Source organism: Scardinius erythrophthalmus, assembly GCF_964197995.2.
Source record: "Scardinius erythrophthalmus genome assembly, chromosome: 14".
Classification (NCBI taxonomy): domain Eukaryota; kingdom Metazoa; phylum Chordata; class Actinopteri; order Cypriniformes; family Leuciscidae; genus Scardinius; species Scardinius erythrophthalmus.
The window spans coordinates 9246531-9266706 of record NC_138234.1 but is presented as its reverse complement, the minus strand read 5'-3'; the positions used below and the strand labels follow the sequence as shown (position 1 = coordinate 9266706).

Genomic DNA, 20176 nt, shown 5'->3' with positions numbered 1-20176 from the left:
CACTTATACATTTGGGCAGTCTTGTTATAGTGATGGGATAAACAAAGCTTTTTGAAACTTTAAATCCACTGAACCAATTGTTTTGCAAAATGATCCAAGCATAAAAAGAGCTGTATGTAAATAATGAATACACACATCAAGTACTTGAGTAAAAGTAGCTTACAGATACTAAACAGTAAAAGTTTTAAGTCCTTTACAAATTTACTTGAGTAAAAATAGGCTACAAAAGTACTTGATTTTTAACGTACTTAAGTATTAAAAGTAAAAAGCAAAAAGTAACTGTGTGTGTGTGGGGGGGGTCTAACATCATTATAAATTATTTTGAATTGTCAAGTAGCCACACTAGTCAGTAGGAATTCATTAGTGATGGATGCAGATACATAATATGTAATGTGTGTTAACAAACAATAAAACAGACGTCACAGGGCTAAATGCATAACATCGTAAAATGAACACTGTGCACACATGATAGTTTTATATCATTTGTAATGGCATGTTGTGTGTTTTTTGTCTTAAACTCTACACTGTTGAGGTGATGATATGAACATGCCCACATCCAAGCATTTACAGCTCAGCTTTAACAGCAGATTCAGTTCACAAACCACTGGAAATCGTGACCTAAATATTATTTTCATTTACAATAATCAATCAAATTCATAATTTCTTTTTGAGATTTCAGCTCAAATGAAATCCTTTATAGAAAACACTAATAAAAATGAATGCTTTGGCATAATAACTCATGTTAGATTTGTGTTGGTCAGATGAAGTTCAGGCGAAGTCTGAGCACTGAAACATCTGCAACTAAGATCAAATTTAGAATAGAATTTAGTCCCATTTATTCATATTCATATTCATATTATTCATATTATTAGTATTATTATTCATATTATTATTATTATTCAAAATACTGTAAATATGTTTATTTATTCTGACTAAACCTATTTGTGTCTTTATGCTTTTTTAAATTTGTTATTCTTAAATGTTATTATGTGTCTTGTTATATTTATATGTGGAATGGAAGCTTCACGACCGAGGTCAATTCCTTGTGTGTTCAAACCCTTGCCTATAAACATTCATTTTATTTCATATTTTATTTTTATAATGTTCAATTATTAAAATATATTTTTCAAGTTAGTACTTTAGATAACCATTTAAAATTATTAATCTTTTTTTTTTCTTTTGATTAATGCAAGGTGTGAGACCCCGACCCCGGGACTCCAGATACTATAAGTTGTGATGTATTTGGTGGGCTCAGACCCCAAGTATATATTTTTCCTCTTTGTCTTTCTTTTTTTGTTTTTTTGGTGTCATATCCTACTAATGGGTTACACTTTCAGTTCCAGTTGTTCAATCAATCAAGTGTTTACATGTTCTCTCGATAAACTACCCCTTTCAATCATATGAAAATTATTTGTAATAGAGCTGACACTTTGAGTTTGTAATGGGTTATGTTATAGCCTTACTTGTTTTTAATGTTGTTATGAAATATCTGTAGTGACTGTATGATCATATCACTATATTATTTACCATCATGCGAGCCTCAAATTAAAGCTTGGCGGACCACATGAGGCTCGCAAGCCGCGCAATGAGTAACTCTGGTTTAGACAATGGCCACATTGGATCGGTGAATAAAACATTGCAGAATAAGTGAGTAAAGTGGTTTCTGATGCTTAAAAGTGTTCTGATGTCATGTGTGCAAAACGTGAGGGCGATCCAAGCCAACAGGTAAAGATCAAAACAATCTAAATGTAAGATTCATCACTTTCAATGGTGGAATACTTAAAATATGTGAAACTGATAACTCACCATGGACAGTAAGACTGAAACTCTTTCTCACACTGTTGGTCTGAAGTTGATAATCTCCAGTATGTTCAGCTCTGATGTTCATGATGGTCAGAGATCCAGTTTGATCGTCCAGCTTCAGTCTGTCTCTGAATCTCCCATCAAGAACATCATCATATACAGTCATGCTGCCGGCCAGTACATTGATTTGAACTATTAAAGTGTTTTCAAACCTCCACAAAATCAGATCATCATCCTCCATTTCAGTAAGATCAGAGTTTAGAGAGACTGAATCTCCCTCCATCACTGACACTGACTTCACTGCATCTGTGTCAGCAAACACACCTGAAGAACATTGAATTTGTCACAGATGAAGGGTAAATATATATTTTTTAATAAAATAACTGGTTTATAATTAATTAATAGTACAGTCAGTTGGCCCCTTTAGTGCCCTTGCTCTGAAAAATGATTGGTTATGAGAAGCCAAACATGCCAAGCAATGCCAAGCAGATCATTAATTATTGATCTTGCAAAGCAGAGTATTTTAAAGAGTGCTTTGTGAACTAGTGGGGATTGTAATACACATTCAATTTCCCCTCTGAATTCTCTATTAGAAAACATAACTGGAAGTAAAACAACTTAATTCCAACGGTGTACATTGAATGGTTTGCATTGCTTCTTTTTTGGAGATAATATAATTAAAATCATATAATTTACTTCCCGTCATGTTATTTCAAACCCATTTTGTGAAACAAACGAAAATGTTAAGCGGATTTCTCAGGGATCATCATTCAAATGTGGTAAGAACAGATTCTGCTGTGTTTTTGGCATCTTCCCTATTTTCTGTTGTGGTTCCCACTTATTTCTATTTTAGTTTGATTGCAGCATATTTTATTTTGGGTTTAACCAACAATGTAGATCTGTCTGATTAAAAACATCTATGTTTAAATATAAAGAATTAATGTGTTAAAAAGAATTTGAATTTAACTTACCAACCAGATGCCACAAGTAGAGCAAAACAACCATATGAACCATTTTAAAATGATAGTTCCTGAAATATGCGAACACTTCCGTTACTGACAGATTTTGAACAAAGAGGATGGTGTTAAACTGTGATTTTAAAGGTATAGCGGAGGATCTTTCCGATTTTAGATAAGACCCACCCTCTCCACTTTTTGAATAAGTTTGATTGATTCACCAGAATGATTGACAATTAGGAGGACCAATAGTATACACTATCCACCCGGAAGTAAAATAATCCTCCGCTATACCTTTAAGCTATGTTTGCGTATGAATCCCTCACAGTATTTGACAACAACCCACAAATTGCATAAAAAAATATTTGTTGAATTTAATAAATAATGTTATCATAAGTGGTTGCACACAATTGATTTTAGCTACATTTAAACAAATGCATTAAGTTGAACTAAAATTGATTAAGTTCAACTTAATGCATTTGTTTAAATGTAGCTAAAATCAATTATGTGCAACCACTTATGATAACATTATTTATTAAATTCAACGAATTTTTTTTTTCAGTGTGTGTTGGTTGTACTTGTTCATCTAACCCCTGATATAACTTTTCTTTGTGGCAGATAGTATTATTTTATTTATTTTAAAGGGATAGTTCACCCAAAAAGGAAAATTCTGTCATCATTTACTCACCCTCGAGTTGTTCCAAACCTGTATGAGTTTCTTTGTTCTGCTGAACACAAAGGAAGATATTTGGAAGAATGTTTGTAATCAAACAGATCTCGGTCCCCATTGACTTCCATAGTAGAAAAAAATATACTATGGTAGTCAATGGGGACTGAGATCTGTTTGATTACGAACATTCTTCCAAATATCTTCCTTTGTGTTCAGCAGAACAAAGAAACTCATACAGGTTTGGAACAACTCGAGGGTGAGTAAATGATGACAGAATTTTCCTTTTTGGGTGAACTATCCCTTTAAGTTCTATATCACATTTAATTATTAAATTGACCTTTGAGACTGTTGTTGTTGCTTCCTTTCTGTCCTCTGAGTTTAGTTTATTCCCTGTTTCAGTCTCCATGTAATCTCTCTCTTGTAATCTCTCACTTATTAGTTACCTACATTCACCTTTGGATTATTTCTTCGTTTTGTGCTGTGTATTTATACCCCCTGTTAAGTTAATTTCGTAGAGATGACCACTAAATCTAATGATCTAAAGACAATAGAAGCAATTACCCCCCAAATTGTATAAACAACACATGGTCACAAGAACTAAGACTCTAAACATTCACACAAAGTTCAAATCTCAGTAGGAAGATCAAAGACTAACAAAACCCCTGACTATTTCAATATTTAGACAGCTGACTTACAGCTGACTTGCATTAAAGAGGAGAGAACTTGATTAGAAGAGAAAAAAAAACCACAAACGGTTAATTGTTAATACAGTGTCTTTTAAAACAATATCCCCACAATCTGTTATCATCAATGTGGACGTTGTGGTGCTTTGTGGTTTTGTTTAATAAATATATATTGCTGAATTTAGATGCTTGCCTCAAATCTCTGCTTTGTCTGCACCAACTCGTGACAGAATAACAGACCACAACATTGGAGCTGGCATTAGTCACCAAATACCCTGAGCACCAGCTACTCTCTCGTCACAAAATGGCCGTCCACTTGAGGGTAATGTTGAGGAGTTTCTCGAGCCTTGGAACAAAAGCACTCTCAAGGTCTGTTTCTGGAGTGGGCTTGATGAGTCCCTGTTTGTACTGATGCCTGAAGGAGAAACGACCTGACTCTTGTACATAGAGTATGCATTGTGTCTGAGTGGATCCTACCTTACTGTTGGTGAAGTGGAAGAGGACACCATCACCACAATCCACTCTCGTTCTTTGAGTGCCATCAATCTCCATTCCAGAATTCTTTCCTGATCCATCTCCACCTTCATCACACACCTGCTTCAGACCCTAAGCCAGAAAAAGGGCTGCCATTGACCCCGAGACAGTGCAGCAAACTGCCATGAAACCTGAGTTGGCATTTGCCACATTGTCTGTCTCAGGGGAGCCACTTATTAATCTAAACACCCTTGAATGGGTTCTCAATCTCTCCTTCCCCATTGGTCCTGCCTTACTTGTTAGATATCATGATTCCAACAAGTTGCCAGGCTTACACTTTCTCCTCCACTGCTCCTTTTCAGCCTCCTGGCCCTTCCTCAGCTTGCCCTCCCCAGTCCCCCTAAATCATTTGAATATGTACCATTTAGCGGTAAATAGCCTAAGGTACAAATATGTACCTTTTAGCTTTTGTACCTTAGGGTATCGCCCCAGTGACAGCTTTGTACCTTTTATATGAGACTGCATAAACTTCTGGTTCACCCTGGTTCTCCATCCCTCGGTCTTCCATCTTCCTGGCTCTGCCCTGGACTGCACTGCCTAACACTCCACCATTGGACTTCATTCTACCGGCTTTTCCACGGCATCCAATTCACCCTTTCGTAGGGAGCTTAATTGACAGGGGATCTGACCAATCATAATCCGCCATTTTGTCCGACAAAGCAGTCAGGAGAGAGAGCCACGAAACGGTATGTATTGTTTAAATTTCTTTTAAAAAATGACCAAATTTGAAAGGTGAGACTTTGTTTAATATGTTTAATATCAAAAGTAACCGTCTGTCCTGTCTGTCAGTGTGTTGTCAGTCTCCTCTCTGCTCCGCAATGTATTTTTCACTGCGTGAGAACATGGTGTGTCGTGAGAGTAGCATAGCTTGTCGGACATAGCGACAGTAACTAAGGGGGGTGGGTCTTTGCGAAGGGTCAATTGCGCCAGCTCCTCCATGGTCTCTTTGGCAGTCTCCAACTCTGCCTGTTCCTCTTTGGACTCCTCTCTAGGGATCTGGCCCTCCTTCCCCTTGATAGTGATCACCTACTCCCACCACTTCAATGTAGTTTGTTTATGGCACCAGCAGCTGCCTAGCGGGAGGGGAGAGGAGTCACATCTCGTATGTGTTCTTTGAATTTTGTTCATTCCCTGCATTTAGTCATATATCAGATTTTTTTTTTTTTTTAAAGTTACTCAATCTGTTTACTTGTTTTTAGTTCCTCTATTTGTCCTGTGTATTTATACCCCCAGTTATTGATCTTTTGTCGTGGGTATTGGTTGGTTGGTTGGTTGGATGGTTGGTTGGTTTGCATTGTGCCCCAGAGGGTTTTTCTTTTGTTTAATAAATACTGTATACACTGCTACATTAAGATCCGCGGCTCAAATGTCTCCTTTGCCTGCACCAACTCAAGTCACTTTCCACAATTCTGGTTGGTGACTAGTGAACATGTTTGTGAAGCAGAAGCTGTTTGTTCACCACATTTCTCATCACAAAAACATGAGACCACAGCAGGTTTCACTTTGACTCACAAACTGAGCTGATGGAAGTGAAAAACATTTATTTTACTCCAGTCCGAAACATTTTGTAGGTCTTGTGTTTATATGTTTTTGCACTTAAGTTAATCATTAATTTAAACTATGTGTTCTGTTATTTGCTTTGATAATATTTCCTTATAATATATTGGAAATTCACAAATTCACAACCAGTGTACAATAAAAATGTATTGTTTTGTCATTCCTCTAGTGCTTTGGCAAAACAAAAAAAAATTGTATTTACATCCTGGATTTACATTACTGTATCTGTTTAGACAGTAATTTATTTTGTACCATTTAGCTTTTTTGTGTTTATTATCTAATATGAATACATCAGAAATTATATCTTGATAACTGTCTGGATGACATTTTAAGATAAACTTATTTAAGAACGAAGCGAATGTAACCTCACTCAAGTCACCTCACACTAGTTTTGCGTTGTCAGACTTTAAAGTGACTCATTGTGGGCGATCTGAGGGCATGCCATCTGAGACTGAGACTACTCACATAGAGGGGAATTGTTTTGCAGACTATTTTACAGACTGCTGAACTACTGGATTAATGCAGCAATTTCTCTGGCTGATTAAAATAGTTAATTGCTTTGAATTAAGACTAAAGCAAGAAGTGATGTCTTACACAGAATTTATAATAACTCACCAACCAGACGCCACAAGCAGAACAAAACAAACATGTAAACCATTTTCAGATAACAGCACTATGTGAACACTTCTGTGAACTAACATGACAGTGTTAAACTTATACTAATGTAGTGTTGCAAATCTCCTCCACCGGATGTGGCGACCAGCCCAGATATTCTTGGGTGAAGAATGGACAAGATAATCTTGCATGTGCTGGTTTTAAATGCCTTACACTGTTAATAATGGCAGATAACAATATATATATATATATATATATATATATATATATATATATACACCTTTTAGTTGCATGTCAATTTCAATTAAGTTGGCCTCTGTCATGTGACTTTTGTTTGGTGTTTCTCTGTTAGTGTGCTGCGTCGCACTCTGGGTGGTTTCTAGTGCGCCTGCGTCACTCTATCTTGGCCACAAGCCACTTCCTTTATTTTTCATGCTTAACTCTTGCAAAAGGTCTAGATTCTTAGATTCAGGAAGAGACAGGCATATAATATTCTCTTGCTTGATTATATTATCTCAAGGTCTCTCTGATCTCTACCATACCCCCTAGGCCTACGGTTCAGATAATAACCAAGTCTACCTGTGTTGTGTGTTAGTCTTGAGTTCAGTTCACCACCGCTGGCTCTTCGCCCTCAGAGAACAGCTGTACCTGCTCGTGCACTCTCACGGCCCAGTCTGTTGCAACCGGTTGGCAACCTTGACTGACTTTGTAGAGTCTGTAGGAATATCGCTATATAGATCTATCTTTTTCAGACAGTCATCTGATACCCCAAATGGATTCTAACTCTACAACAATGAACAGACTGAGACAATACTATCAGAGTTTGAGGGCAGTCCACACTCTCAATTTATCTCTTGCAGAGGCAAAAGCTAAATACACACTCTTATGCCAGCTTAGAAGTTCGGGCCAGATACACAATTACATTTTAAGGCTTACCCTGACTTTGCTCAGTAAATCTCTCTTCTATAAGAATATCAGTGCCTTCTCTGATCTTCTGATGTTGTGGTTTGCTGCTTGTTTGCTCTCTCTTTCTCTCCAAAAGATCTTCCACACGAGAGCCCTAAAGGCCATGATTTTATCATTCCTAATGATGCACAGTATGTCTACATTTACACACATGCTTACTTGCGTTAACATATTTCCTGCATGCTTTAATTGTTACATTAATTGCATCAATTGATTTATTTACCTGCGTCAAAACATTTCCTGTCTGCGTCAATGGCATTAGCAATACACCTTTTTTTTTACTGTATTTTTTATCAGATGTCTACCTTTCTAGACAATTTATTCTTGAATGTCTTTATATTTGACAGTTAGGCTACACACAACAATGCTCTTGTCCCCAGAACCCATTTTCACACACACACATAATGCAACAAACGTCATTGTTGCAGGATGTGGTCTAGACGTGTGTGCACAGTATCTTATCACCTTATGTAAAACTCAGGGCCACATGAGAATTTCCTAGATCCTTAATTTTCTGATTTTTATTGTATATTTTCTTATACTTTAGATCTATATCTAATTGTTTAGAAGAGAACACTCCATTTCTCTTGACAATATAGTTCATGAGATGTGTTTGTGTCCATTCATTGAATCACATTCACAGTTTTCTATGCGTGAAAAAAAAAAAACTCTTTAAACGTCTGTGGGTGTTGTGTGCTTTGCTGACATAGCTATACGTTTTTGCATTGTGGTTAAAAATGTATGCATCACAAAACCTTTGTTGAAATTCTTTGAAGTTCAAGAATTAGCATTATAAACACTGAATTAATACCCAACATATGAAATTAAATTAAGGACATGCCTTAGGAAAAATATGAATGTTGGACAATAAATAACAGGAATTAACAGCTTGACAGTAAACTGTTTTTGCAGTATGTCTTATATTAATGTCCGTTAAAGCAACACTATGAAAAAGAAAAAGCCAATTAGGGGATAACAGACACAGTGATGCATCATTTATAAGATCATCATGTTTGTAGCGTGATCTAGGGGATTTAAACAAACAATATATATTTCAGACCTAGTGTGTAGCCTAATAGTGACTAATAATAGTACAAGTAAATGTGTAAAGTTGCACAAAATGGAAATAGGCTACTCAATAAAGTAGGCTAAAAAAACGACCTACTGAATGGTTGGATTCCACAACTGAAAACACGTATACAAAATTTACTGTAGGTGTCATAAAATTGACTGATGACTTAATTTTGCATTCATTTATTCCAATATGACTTCTCTTTCGTTGTCATTCTGTTTGTTTCTGTTTATCTGTGCTGTTGAGTTGGCATTTTCACTCCAAAATGGCGGCCGCACTACCGAAGCGCCACCTGGTGGCTGTTACCAAAAAAGCATCAGAGTTTCACCTCTTGTCTTCTAAACTCTTTGGTAGTATGTCCCAAAGCTTGCCCACTCTTTTGCTACACACTCAAAAGTATGTAGGGGAGAGCGGTGCACAACCTAACGCTTTTTAACTTTCTCAGTTTGTGTAAATCTACTTATGGTTCAGAGTATTTATTTTTTCCCACATTAATTTCCCACATGTCTAGTACAATTATGTGTTTTTGTTTTATTAATACAGTACCTTTTTCTTGATATACCCCGAAAGAATGGAAGTGAAATGTGACAACATGCCCCATAGGTGGGTACACTGTAACATGTGTGGGGCACATTGTAACATAACATATGGCAGCTTAAAATGTTATATGATCTAATAAACTTATACCTTTAAAATTAATAAAAGTATAGAATATAATAGCATATTTCTAATAGGGGCACATTGTAACGCAGTGTGACAACATGCCCCCGCCTGCACAACTGGGATTTAAACCCTGCTAGTGTCTTCTGCTAGCTAGCGAAGCATTAAAGAACTATCTCAACTGTTAAATAACATCTTGGAGATTAAAATGATATCAGATTAGTCTTATTTTAAATAAACACAAAAAATAGAGATGAAAAATTACCTTAAGTAAAAAATTTACTTTTGCTATGGTTTAATAAATGTCTATGGATATCTTCCAAAAAAAATTATTTTGGCGGATTTTTTTTCTATATAGTGTTGATATGGCAACTGGTAAACAAACAAAGTTTCGTCATCCAAGCATGTGCGGAAGTATTTAAAACAAGCGTGTTACAACTAACCCCGCGTTAGGTTGTGCCCGTCGCTCCCCTACTTTTTCTTCACAAAAAGAGTAGGCCTACATACTTTTAGGGAGTAGTATAAGTAGGCGAATTGGGACGCAGCATGTGGTTCTGGTGTGTGTGATGGTCAGAGATCCATACTGATGATCCAGCTTAAGTTTGTCTCTGAATCTCCCATCAGGAACATCAGATGTGGAGAACTTTTCTATGTCTTTACTGAATCGAGCTATTGGAGTATTTTGATGTCCAAACCTCCATATTATGATATCTTCTATCTGTATTTCAGTAACAGTAGATTTTAGAGTGACTGAATCTCCCTCAATCACTGAAATATTCCCTGCATCATCACCAAACACACCTGAAGAACAAACATAGGAACCGTTTATCAGTCACCCAAGTTAACAATTTTCATTTATTAATGATGCAACTGCAGTTCATTAGAGCTCCACACAAATAACGTGTGTGGAAAAAATGTAATATGTTCTTTATGTTTGCATTTAATAATATTTATAGAATCTTAGAAATATGATGGTAATTAGATTAGTGTCGATACATATCCTTATGCATGTATGAGTATAATATGATAGGAAAATCTAAACAATGTATTAGTTATGGCTGAGAGATATCTTCTTGGCTTTTTTTTTTTTCATAGAGTTGCAGTAATGGACATTAAAGGAGTCATAACCGAGTATTACCTTGGATACCCACGCTCTATTATAGTCTTTCAGGCCCTTCTAAAAAAGAAAAGTGGAAAAAAAATAAACACAGAGCTCCTCTGAACCTTATTTCTGAAGGCATTATTGTCTCGTGAGATCTGATGCGATATTTTGGCTGTTGTGGATGGTCATTTTAATAATGCAAATGAGGGGCGCGTTGATTGGTGGCAGGAAGGAGGGGAGTTGACACCGCAGGTAACGCTTTAGCATATCATTCCAAAATGACATCATGGCGCAAGTTTTTTCTGATTTCTCATTACTATGACTGCCATGCTCAGTTAGCGTAACTTTTATATGTAACTGCAATCGCAGTCATTTGTTGTTTGCAAAGTAGCAGCCATTCCCCATGTTTACCTCGAAGCTAATACTCCCGCTAGCATACAATAGCCGCATTAGCAGTTAGCTGCTGTTTGTTACACACAGTAGAGCAATAAAAACACAGTCTTACCGTTTCAATTGCAGGCAAGTCTCTGATTGTTGGAATGGCCCCTTTTTCCAAACGGAGCTTCGATGCCAACTTCGCCTGATATTGCCCCAAATTTGTGAACGATTCTGGCGTAAAATGATTAGCACAGACACCTAACGTTAAGCCAGTGGGATGGGTTGTAGGAACCGCGTCATTAAAAATGAATTTAATCCACTGGTCCCTGACAGCTTGGTCCGTTCTTGGGAGAGAAAACACATTTACATGTTGATTCTGGCAGTTTAACAACAGAGCAACTCACGTGTGCACTACGTTTCTGCATCTTTCGCGACTGAATATGAGGGGGAGAGGGGCGGGCTTCCTGCAGAATAGTTCTGCGGTGTCCATTTATGGTATATCCTGCCCCGACATGACGTCAAGTCAGGGCAGAAATTAAAATCTCGTATTTGAGTGCGCGTGCATGTGGGCTGTTTTACGAACCCAGGGGTAAACAAACGCTTCACTTTTAAATATCAGCTTCCCGGCCAGTGTATAATCGTTAGGCAATCATAACATACATTGACAAGTGAAAATTACAGGTTATGACTCCTTTAATATAAGAGCCTACTGCAAGCTGTTTACTGACAAGCTGTTAATTCCTGTTATTTATTGTCCAACATTCATATTTTTTCATTCATAGTTGGTATTAATTCAGGGTTTTATAATGCTAATACTTGGACTTCAAAGAATTTCAACAATGGTTTTGTGAAAAAAAAGTGGTAGACTTAAACATAAGTAAGTAAGTAAGCTTTATTTCTATAGCACTTTTCACAGACAAAAAGGTCACAAAGTGCTTCACAAAATTAAAATATACACATAACAGATATACACATACACATTGCATACAAATATACACATATACAAAAACATACAAAACCATATTGCTAATTAAATGCTTGTTTAAAAAGATGCATCTTAAGGCGTTTTTTAAAAGCTTTTTTAAAAGAGTCCAACGCTCCAAGGCTAATGGAAGAGAGTTCCAGAGCCTTGGAGCCACCACACAAAAGGCTTGATCACCTCTTGTTTTAAAACGTGTTCTAGGAACAGTTAAAAGGTCTTGGCCTGAAGACCTCAAAGAGCGACCAGAAGTGCAGTATATCATGGATATAAGAGGGAGCTTGATCATGCAAGGCTCTGTAAGAAATGGTTAAAATTTTAAACTGTACTCTAAAACTAATTGGAAGCCAATGTAGAGCCTTAAGTATAGGTGTAATATGTGATCTCCTGTTGGTCTTATTCAAAAGTCTTGCAGCTGCATTCTGTACCTGCAATTTGTCCATGGAGGATTTGTTTAAACAAGTGTACAGTACATTGAAGAAATAAAAGCGTGAATAAGCATCTCCATCTCTTTTTTAGAAACCACAGATCTAATCTTAGAGATGTTCCTGAGATGGAAAAAACAGGAACGAACCACAGATTTAACATGACTGCTAAAACACATAGATTTATCAAAACTGACACCCAAATTTCGCACAAGATTACGGATGATAGAGGATGATAGAGCCCCAATTGCCTGCCTAATCCTAGGAATAATATTGTCCGGTGCAAAAATCAGCACCTCAGTTTTGTCTGGGTTTTGTTGCAGAAAGTTGTCTGCCATCCAATTTTTAATTGGAGGCTAAGCAATTGTAAACAAGGACAGTTTGTCCAGCCTATCAGGGCTAAAAGATAAATATAATTGAATATCATCAGCATAACAATGGTATGATATTTCTCCAAAGCTACCAATAATCTTCCCAAGAGGAAGCATATACAGGCTGAACAGCAGAGGGCCAAGCACAGAACCTTGGGGCACACCACATGACAAAGGAGCAGAGTCTGACATATATGTTCCTACGGACACAGAGAAACTCCTGTCTGAAAGATAGGAGGAAAACCAATCCAGAGCTGATCCAGTAATGCCAACAGTTGTTTTCAGTCTATCAATCATAGTGCAGTGATCCACGGTATCAAATGCTGCACTGAGATCTAATAGAACCAGCACAGAGCATTTACCCCCATCAGCAGCCATCAAAAAAATATCATTTGAAACCCTAAGGAGGGCAGTCTCAGTTGAATGATTTTTACGAAAACCAGACTGAAACTTATCAAAGATATTATGAGAATCCAAAACATTATTTAGCTGGTTCGTGACAACCTTTTCTAAAATTTTAGAAAGAAAGGGCAATTTAGAAATAGGCCTATAGTTTTTAAATGAAGCTGCATCAAGATTGTTCTTTTTCAAGATAGGCTGAACAACAGCATGTTTAAAGCAGCTGGGAACCTGGCCCAGCTGAAGAGATACTGTAGGTTTAAAATTGAAACCAGATGTAACCCTTTCGAATTTAACATCTATAGTTTTCCTTTATTCCTTGTCCTAAAGTATGTTTATTTGTAAGTATGGTTGATTATATATCATAAAATGAAGGGTCTGTATTTTAGGTGTGGTACTATCAATTAACCTCTAGAGGGCGGTTAACACTGTGGTATGTTGAGAGCATAGACTGTAAAAAAATAGGTTGAGAGAAATTGAAATTGTTTATATTGAAAAATGTTTAATGTGACTGCATTGTTTTATGCAGATTGTTTTTTTTTTTTTTTTTTTTTTTTTTTTTTTAATGCTGATTCTGTCAAGTGATCTACCATTTGAACGGCGAGCCAGACCCTGATTTGCCACTCAAGGAATAATCGTGGTCCATCACGGATGTAGCCTACACAAGAGAGCTAAGCACATACACACTACCCAGGTAGCAACACAAAAGGCCTTTACACACAAAGACATTGAAGCTCTTTACACACACATGACCATTGGAGCTTTACCCATGGACATTTGAGTTTTATACATATGGACATTTGAGCACTTTACATACAAAGGATCCAGAACAAAATATTGAGACTGTTTTATGGTCCGTGTAACGCTTTGCAGTTCTTTGTTCAATTTGCACCATCAAAATGAAACAAATGAAAAATTGGCTTCAAACTTTCATTTTTCATTTCTTTGGAATAATTCACAAACGGATAATTGTTTCTCAGTTTAATTTTCAATTCTACAAGCTGGGTTGTTGCGTCCGAGTCTGATTTTTGAACAAACATAAAAAAAATTACTCATTGCTCTGATTTTCCATTTCTCTGTGTTTTGCTCGCGGTTGGACCGTACCAGTTCCACTGGGGGGTGGAGCGGGGGGTGGGGATGTGGATGCATTAACTATAGGCATTAGAGCGCTGTAGCTCACTTATTATGTGTAGGCCTATGGCATGTCTGAGTCTGACCATGATTTAGCCTATCGTCTACATGTCAGAACCAAACTGTGTGACTGCGGTTAACAACAGATTTTCTGAACGATGTGTGAGTGGAGTGCGCTTGATGATTATGAAAGTGAAATTCGTAGGTTAGTAGAGGAGCAGGGATACACATGCACACAAGTTCAAGAGGTCTTACAGCAGCAATATGGACTTGGGAGAGGTTCCAGTATTTCCTCCATTTCTAAATTCTGCGCAACGAGGAACATTCATCGTTTCGATTATGCACGGCTAGGGAGAGATGGTGTGGATGCAGTCGTTCGACCAGCAGTTACTGTTAGCGGCCCTGTGTACGGTAGAAAGATGATGACCGGGATGTTGAGAGCTTCAGGATACAGGCTAGGTGAAAGAGCTGTAAGGCGTGCACTGGCACAAATTACCCCGCAGTACACACAGATGCGAAGAGAGGGAACTGCTCGCCAAACTAATCCACATGTCTATTACGCTGAGTATGCCGGTCACAAAATACACATGGACCAAAACGAAAAGCTTGTGGATTTTGGAGTGACTGAAGTTGTTGCCTCTGATGGTTTCAGTGGGAAAATTTTGGGATTTTCTGTAATGCCGATCAAAAATAATCTGATAATTTATGACGATGTGTACAGAGAAATCTGCTTGAGACATGGCCTTTTTGATCAGCTAAGAGTTGATCATGGACGTGAATTTTATTTATGTCTGTATCAACAAGACAATCTTAGGGACTTTCGCACTAATGTCAATAGACCCCCTTTCATTCAAAGTCAGTCAAGACAGAACCACGCTGCTGAAAGAAAGTGGGTCGAAGTCAACTCGAGAATAAACTCCCCAATTAAGTACACATTGTGTGCCTTGGTCAACAATGGTTTTTTGGACATTGATGACCCCTTTTGGAAGCACTGTGTTTCAGCCATTGCTTCAAAATGCTGCATGGTTGGGCTACATAATTTCATCCCTGCCTGGAATGCACATACAATCCCATCCAAGGGCATACCCGATGCTCTTTTTGCAGCCCATCTCAGGACCGCTCGAATACCACATCAGTTCCTTCCACCTGCTGAGGAACTTGCAGCTGAATACATTAGTAATGGAGGAACTCTGACTTATCCTGCGTCCTTTGGACGAGACCCCCTCGATGGTCACCCTGACCTTCAGGAGCAGAGGGAAACATTGCTGTTGTCAACCTGTAGTTGTGATGAAATGTTTTACGATTGTCTTTTAGGTCACAGTGGCCTATTCTGGGAGGGTTTGGAGACATATGCAAACATTACACATAGACTGGAGCAATAGGCTAGTGTGGTGTTATGTTGTTGTTCAAATTAAACAAAGTAGTAGCCTAGTACATTATTGAGAGTATTAAGATTTCCGCTCCACTATATCAGAGGGAAACTTTTTTTGTTGTTTTTACTTCACTATTTTTGTCTGACATCTTTACTGGTTACGTTTCAAATTGTAATTTCTTATTAAAGTCAAATTAAAAGTTGTCAGTTTTTTTTTCTAGTTACTAGAAGAGGTTCTAGTAACAGGACAGCAACGCTACAATCATGCAAGATTATGAGATGCATTGCTGTATAACTCTGTATCTAATGGTAATAAAACACAACTTACACATTAATGCTGAAGAATTATTAATCCATAAAACAAACAATGCTGACAACAAACAGTTTTCGCAGAATACTTTAACCCCTGGTTGCACAGACAAGGCTTAAACTGGTCCTGGACTAAAATGCATGTTTGAGCCGTTTTAACTGACAGCAACTTACAATAAGTCATACTAATATACAATATGTCACTGTCATTGTTTTGTCACAAGATACACACTAAAAATGGGGTCAGGGTCACACGTAACTGGTATTAATGACATAAGTACATTTGCAAGTTGAACTGGTTTATTTTGTAAACCATTGTAACATTTGGTAAAGTCAGAATTCAGTTTCTTATAATGCCCCACAAGATGTACAATGATGGGGAGACACTCAAACCAGACTTTATTTCAAGTATCAGAGCTATTTTTGTTAAACTGTAACAGTGAAATGACCCTTAGCCAGCATATTCTGCTAGGAAAGCAAAAATGTACTATGGTTCATATAACAAGTGTTTGTTGAAGAAAAGGGAGAGTGTCTCTCTTTAAACGGCCTATTCAAGAACAGGAACAGATACTGCTGTTAAGCAGTAATGGCGATTAAGACACTGCATATGGCACCGAGCTACACAGATAAACTCAGCTGGCTTTTTTTAACTTATGCCCCTATATACACATACAAAAATGTGATTCAGAAAAAGAAAAAAATACTCAGTCAGATGCCATACTAACCCCTGAACACCATGCCCAAGATTCTTAACAAAAAAAAAAAAAAAAAAAAAAGCAAGGTGCTAAAATAAAATAACAAATGTTTTCAACATTATTTCTGACCTTTTGAGCCAAACTGTCAGCCAGACCACATTTAAATCACTGCATTTGTCAGTTTTGCCAGTACCTCACTCAGGCCTCTTAAAAACACCAGTTTGCCTGCGAACATATTTGCCTTGCATAAAAGGCAGCTGTCATTATCATTTAGATAGGTCTGGATACAGGGGCCACACCCTGCAACCTGCCCACAGCATGCCGTTATAACAAGCACAGAATTTGGGATGTTTGTGCATATCCTACATGCCAACGCATCTCGCAGAGAGGAAGCAATGGACAGTGACTTTGAGACTTGAGAAACTTTCTCCTTCACCTCTGCTAAGCCATCAATCTGTTGCACTACCTGTAAGACATTAGCCTTAATGTGGTTGACTGAAATGGTTAGCTCGTTAAATTTCTCATCGATGTTTTCAGCTAGTTTTGATGCAGAGTTTTTTATCTCAAGCTCAACGTCAAGCAGGCCATCTAGAACTTCATTTTCTTCGGGGTCCACTCTGAAAAAAAAGTGAAAAAGACATGTCCATTACTTCACAGACAATACTGCAGTCTATCAAAAAACATTAACATTATCAAGATGTTAAGTAAAAAGCATCATCCTTATTTCTATTATTACACATTTTAAAATGTTACTTTAAAATGATACCACCATGAATAGATGCTTTATGTTATTGCATGTGGCCAATGCAAGCTATTAGGTTTATGGTCTTTGTTTTCAATCTGTTTTCCTTCAGTTGTTTTTGGTGTTAAACAAGTTTTTTTTTTCCTGTTGGTGTTTGAAATGAAGCTGCTTTTAATTTTCATTGACTGATTGCATGAACCCATTATAGACTTACGAGCTATACATTTTTATATAATAAGAATTTGTTAGTGTTGTTGTCATTTGCATTATATTATTAGGCTTAACATTTTATGTTGACTATACACTGTAAAAACTAAAGGAGCCTCAAGTATCCTGTCGGATACTCAAGGAACTTCAAAATGTAATTTTGGTGCCTCAAAGCTCTTTTTCCTATAGTAGGGTTACTGGAGGACCATTGACAATCTTTGAGGTTCTTGCTGGAACTTATGGGATCCTTTAAGCACTTTGTATTTACTTCAGAGGTTCTGGAGTCACCTTTTCATTACCATGAGACCTCGAAGTGCTTTAGGGGAAAATAGAGGAACCTGAATGCGATAAAAGGGTTATTGGAAGATCTTTTAACATTCAAGTGGTTCCTGGAAGATCTCTTATGTTAAAGCCAGCATCTGGAGGAACCCAATGGTTCAGTGAGGCCCGAATTAGATTATTATTCTATTATTATTATTATTATAGGCTACTTAAGTTTGATTCAGAATACATACCCAGGTGAAAAAGACGTACTATTAAATGTATTAAAAATGTACTTGAGTGTGTTTTTAGTAGACCTACAATACAAATATAGCCTACTTTAATGCATTTTTATTATTATTATTATTATAGGCAAGTTTGATTCAGTATACATACCCAGGTGAAAAAGATGTACTATTAAATGTATTAAAAATGTACTTGAGTGTGTTTTTAGTAGACCTACAATACAAATATACTTTAATGCATTTTTAATACATTTAACAGTAACTATAGTCTTTTTCACTTGGGTAGCTTACATATATTTAGTATAGGCCTATTTTATTAAGTCATTTAAACCTTAAACAACAACACTAAATAATAATAATATTATATGAAGAAGAAGAAGCAGGAGGAGAAAAGTATTATTCTGTCACGAAACTGCTGCTATTCCTCTGCGGTCGTCGCTTCAGTGATCCTCGCGCTGCTCGCGCGCAACAAAGCTCAGCTGATCGTCATCAGGAAAGTAACGGCTCCTCTCATCAAAGCTTCCGCCGTTTGTTCGGCTCTCCATTACAAGGTTTGTAAACTCGCCAAATAAATATAAATACAGAGTCTACTCACTATTCAAACACACACATATATCTAAACTAAATTTATTATACATTACTACGTTTTTACAGTGTTTACCACTCGTTTATTGCACAGTATCTGGTATGAAGGTTTTAGCCGCGATGCTAACTACGTTGATCTAATGAACAAATGGAAATGATTGACTTATTGTCTTACATTGATTTAGTCATTCAATTCAACATATTTTGTACAACTGTGTCTTCAAATTGCTGATATAGCCTAACTAATTTAGAAAATTCTCTGATTCTTGGCGTTTGTTATGAATAACAAAAACAGGTTATAGTTTGCTCTGTTTTTGTTTAGCCTAACGTTAACTTTACTTACTACAGGTGCCCTCATTCTCTCAAATACCATTTTAAAGCCATTTACTGGTCAATAAATATTATGTTGTGAATAATCAGCTTTGTTCTTTTGTTTCCCCAGAACAACCATTACATTTCTAAAATAATCTGAACATTTCAGTGGCAACATTGAATTACAGTAAGTTACCTGCACCACATGCAACTTTATTACTATGAACTTTCTCTGTGTGAAATTGTATTGTTTGACTGTGTACTTGTGTTTTTTAATCAGTTACTCTCTGAAAATCTTTTCTCATGATCTCAAATCTCATTCATGTTACTCAGAAAAATAATATCACAGGTTTGATTCACAAAAAATGCTATAGACATTTTAACTCTGAATTATAACTTCAAGTTTAGTCTTTTTCGACAAAAAAATAAATAAATAGGAAAAAGCTATTAGGCTTCAGAAGACTTGCAACACAACCCATAACACATGAGTTGTGAACTCATTGATTATTTTTAGGATCTTTTCTGGGACATTTTTGGAGCTTAACCATTTTTACATAAATTGTTGCATTGAATTGAACTAGACAAGTGTGCATAAGAATGGTTTCATGAATGATTTACACAATTGTTTTCTGCTTGTGTTTCATGCAGTGTCAGCGATCGGTGACAGGGGTTGCATTATGCCTGAGATCTGCTTTTGGGTTCCACAGACAGAAAGTCAAACAGGTCTGGAACGTCACAAGGCTGAGGAAATTATTAAAATTTCACAACTATCACTTTAATAACCTTACTAACAGTACATTTTGTACTTTGCAGGGATCTCAGTAAGCTGAAATACAAGTTTGATCAAGAATAAAAATCCTCCTGTAGACCTGAAAATCATCGAAGTGCCTGGACCATCCACCAGAAAAGAGGAAAAACAAACGGAAAACGATGCTGTACCTTTTCACTTTTCTAACTCATTAAGTACCTCACACCAACTTGGTCCCATAGTGACATTTTTGACCACAAACGAAATTGCTGATCGTGTGAATTCATATTGAAATGACTGAATTCACCAGTGAACATTCACAGAACAACAGATCATTTTACTGCACCTTAACTCTGTTTCCGGGTCGAAGCCTCTACTTCCTCTATCTTGTTTCATGAG

General features: G+C 36.9%; 1 protein-coding gene across 1 annotated transcript in view; it reads right to left on the bottom strand.

The window, feature by feature from the left end:
• Nucleotides 1-20176, bottom strand: part of LOC308701939 (uncharacterized protein) — a 99182-nt gene that overhangs the window by 1038 nt on the left and 77968 nt on the right. The window contains exon 3 of the mRNA XM_081384421.1: nt 1807-2127. Within this exon, the coding sequence (XP_081240547.1) occupies nt 1807-2127 (321 nt within the window). The remainder of the gene's footprint in view (nt 1-1806; nt 2128-20176) is intronic.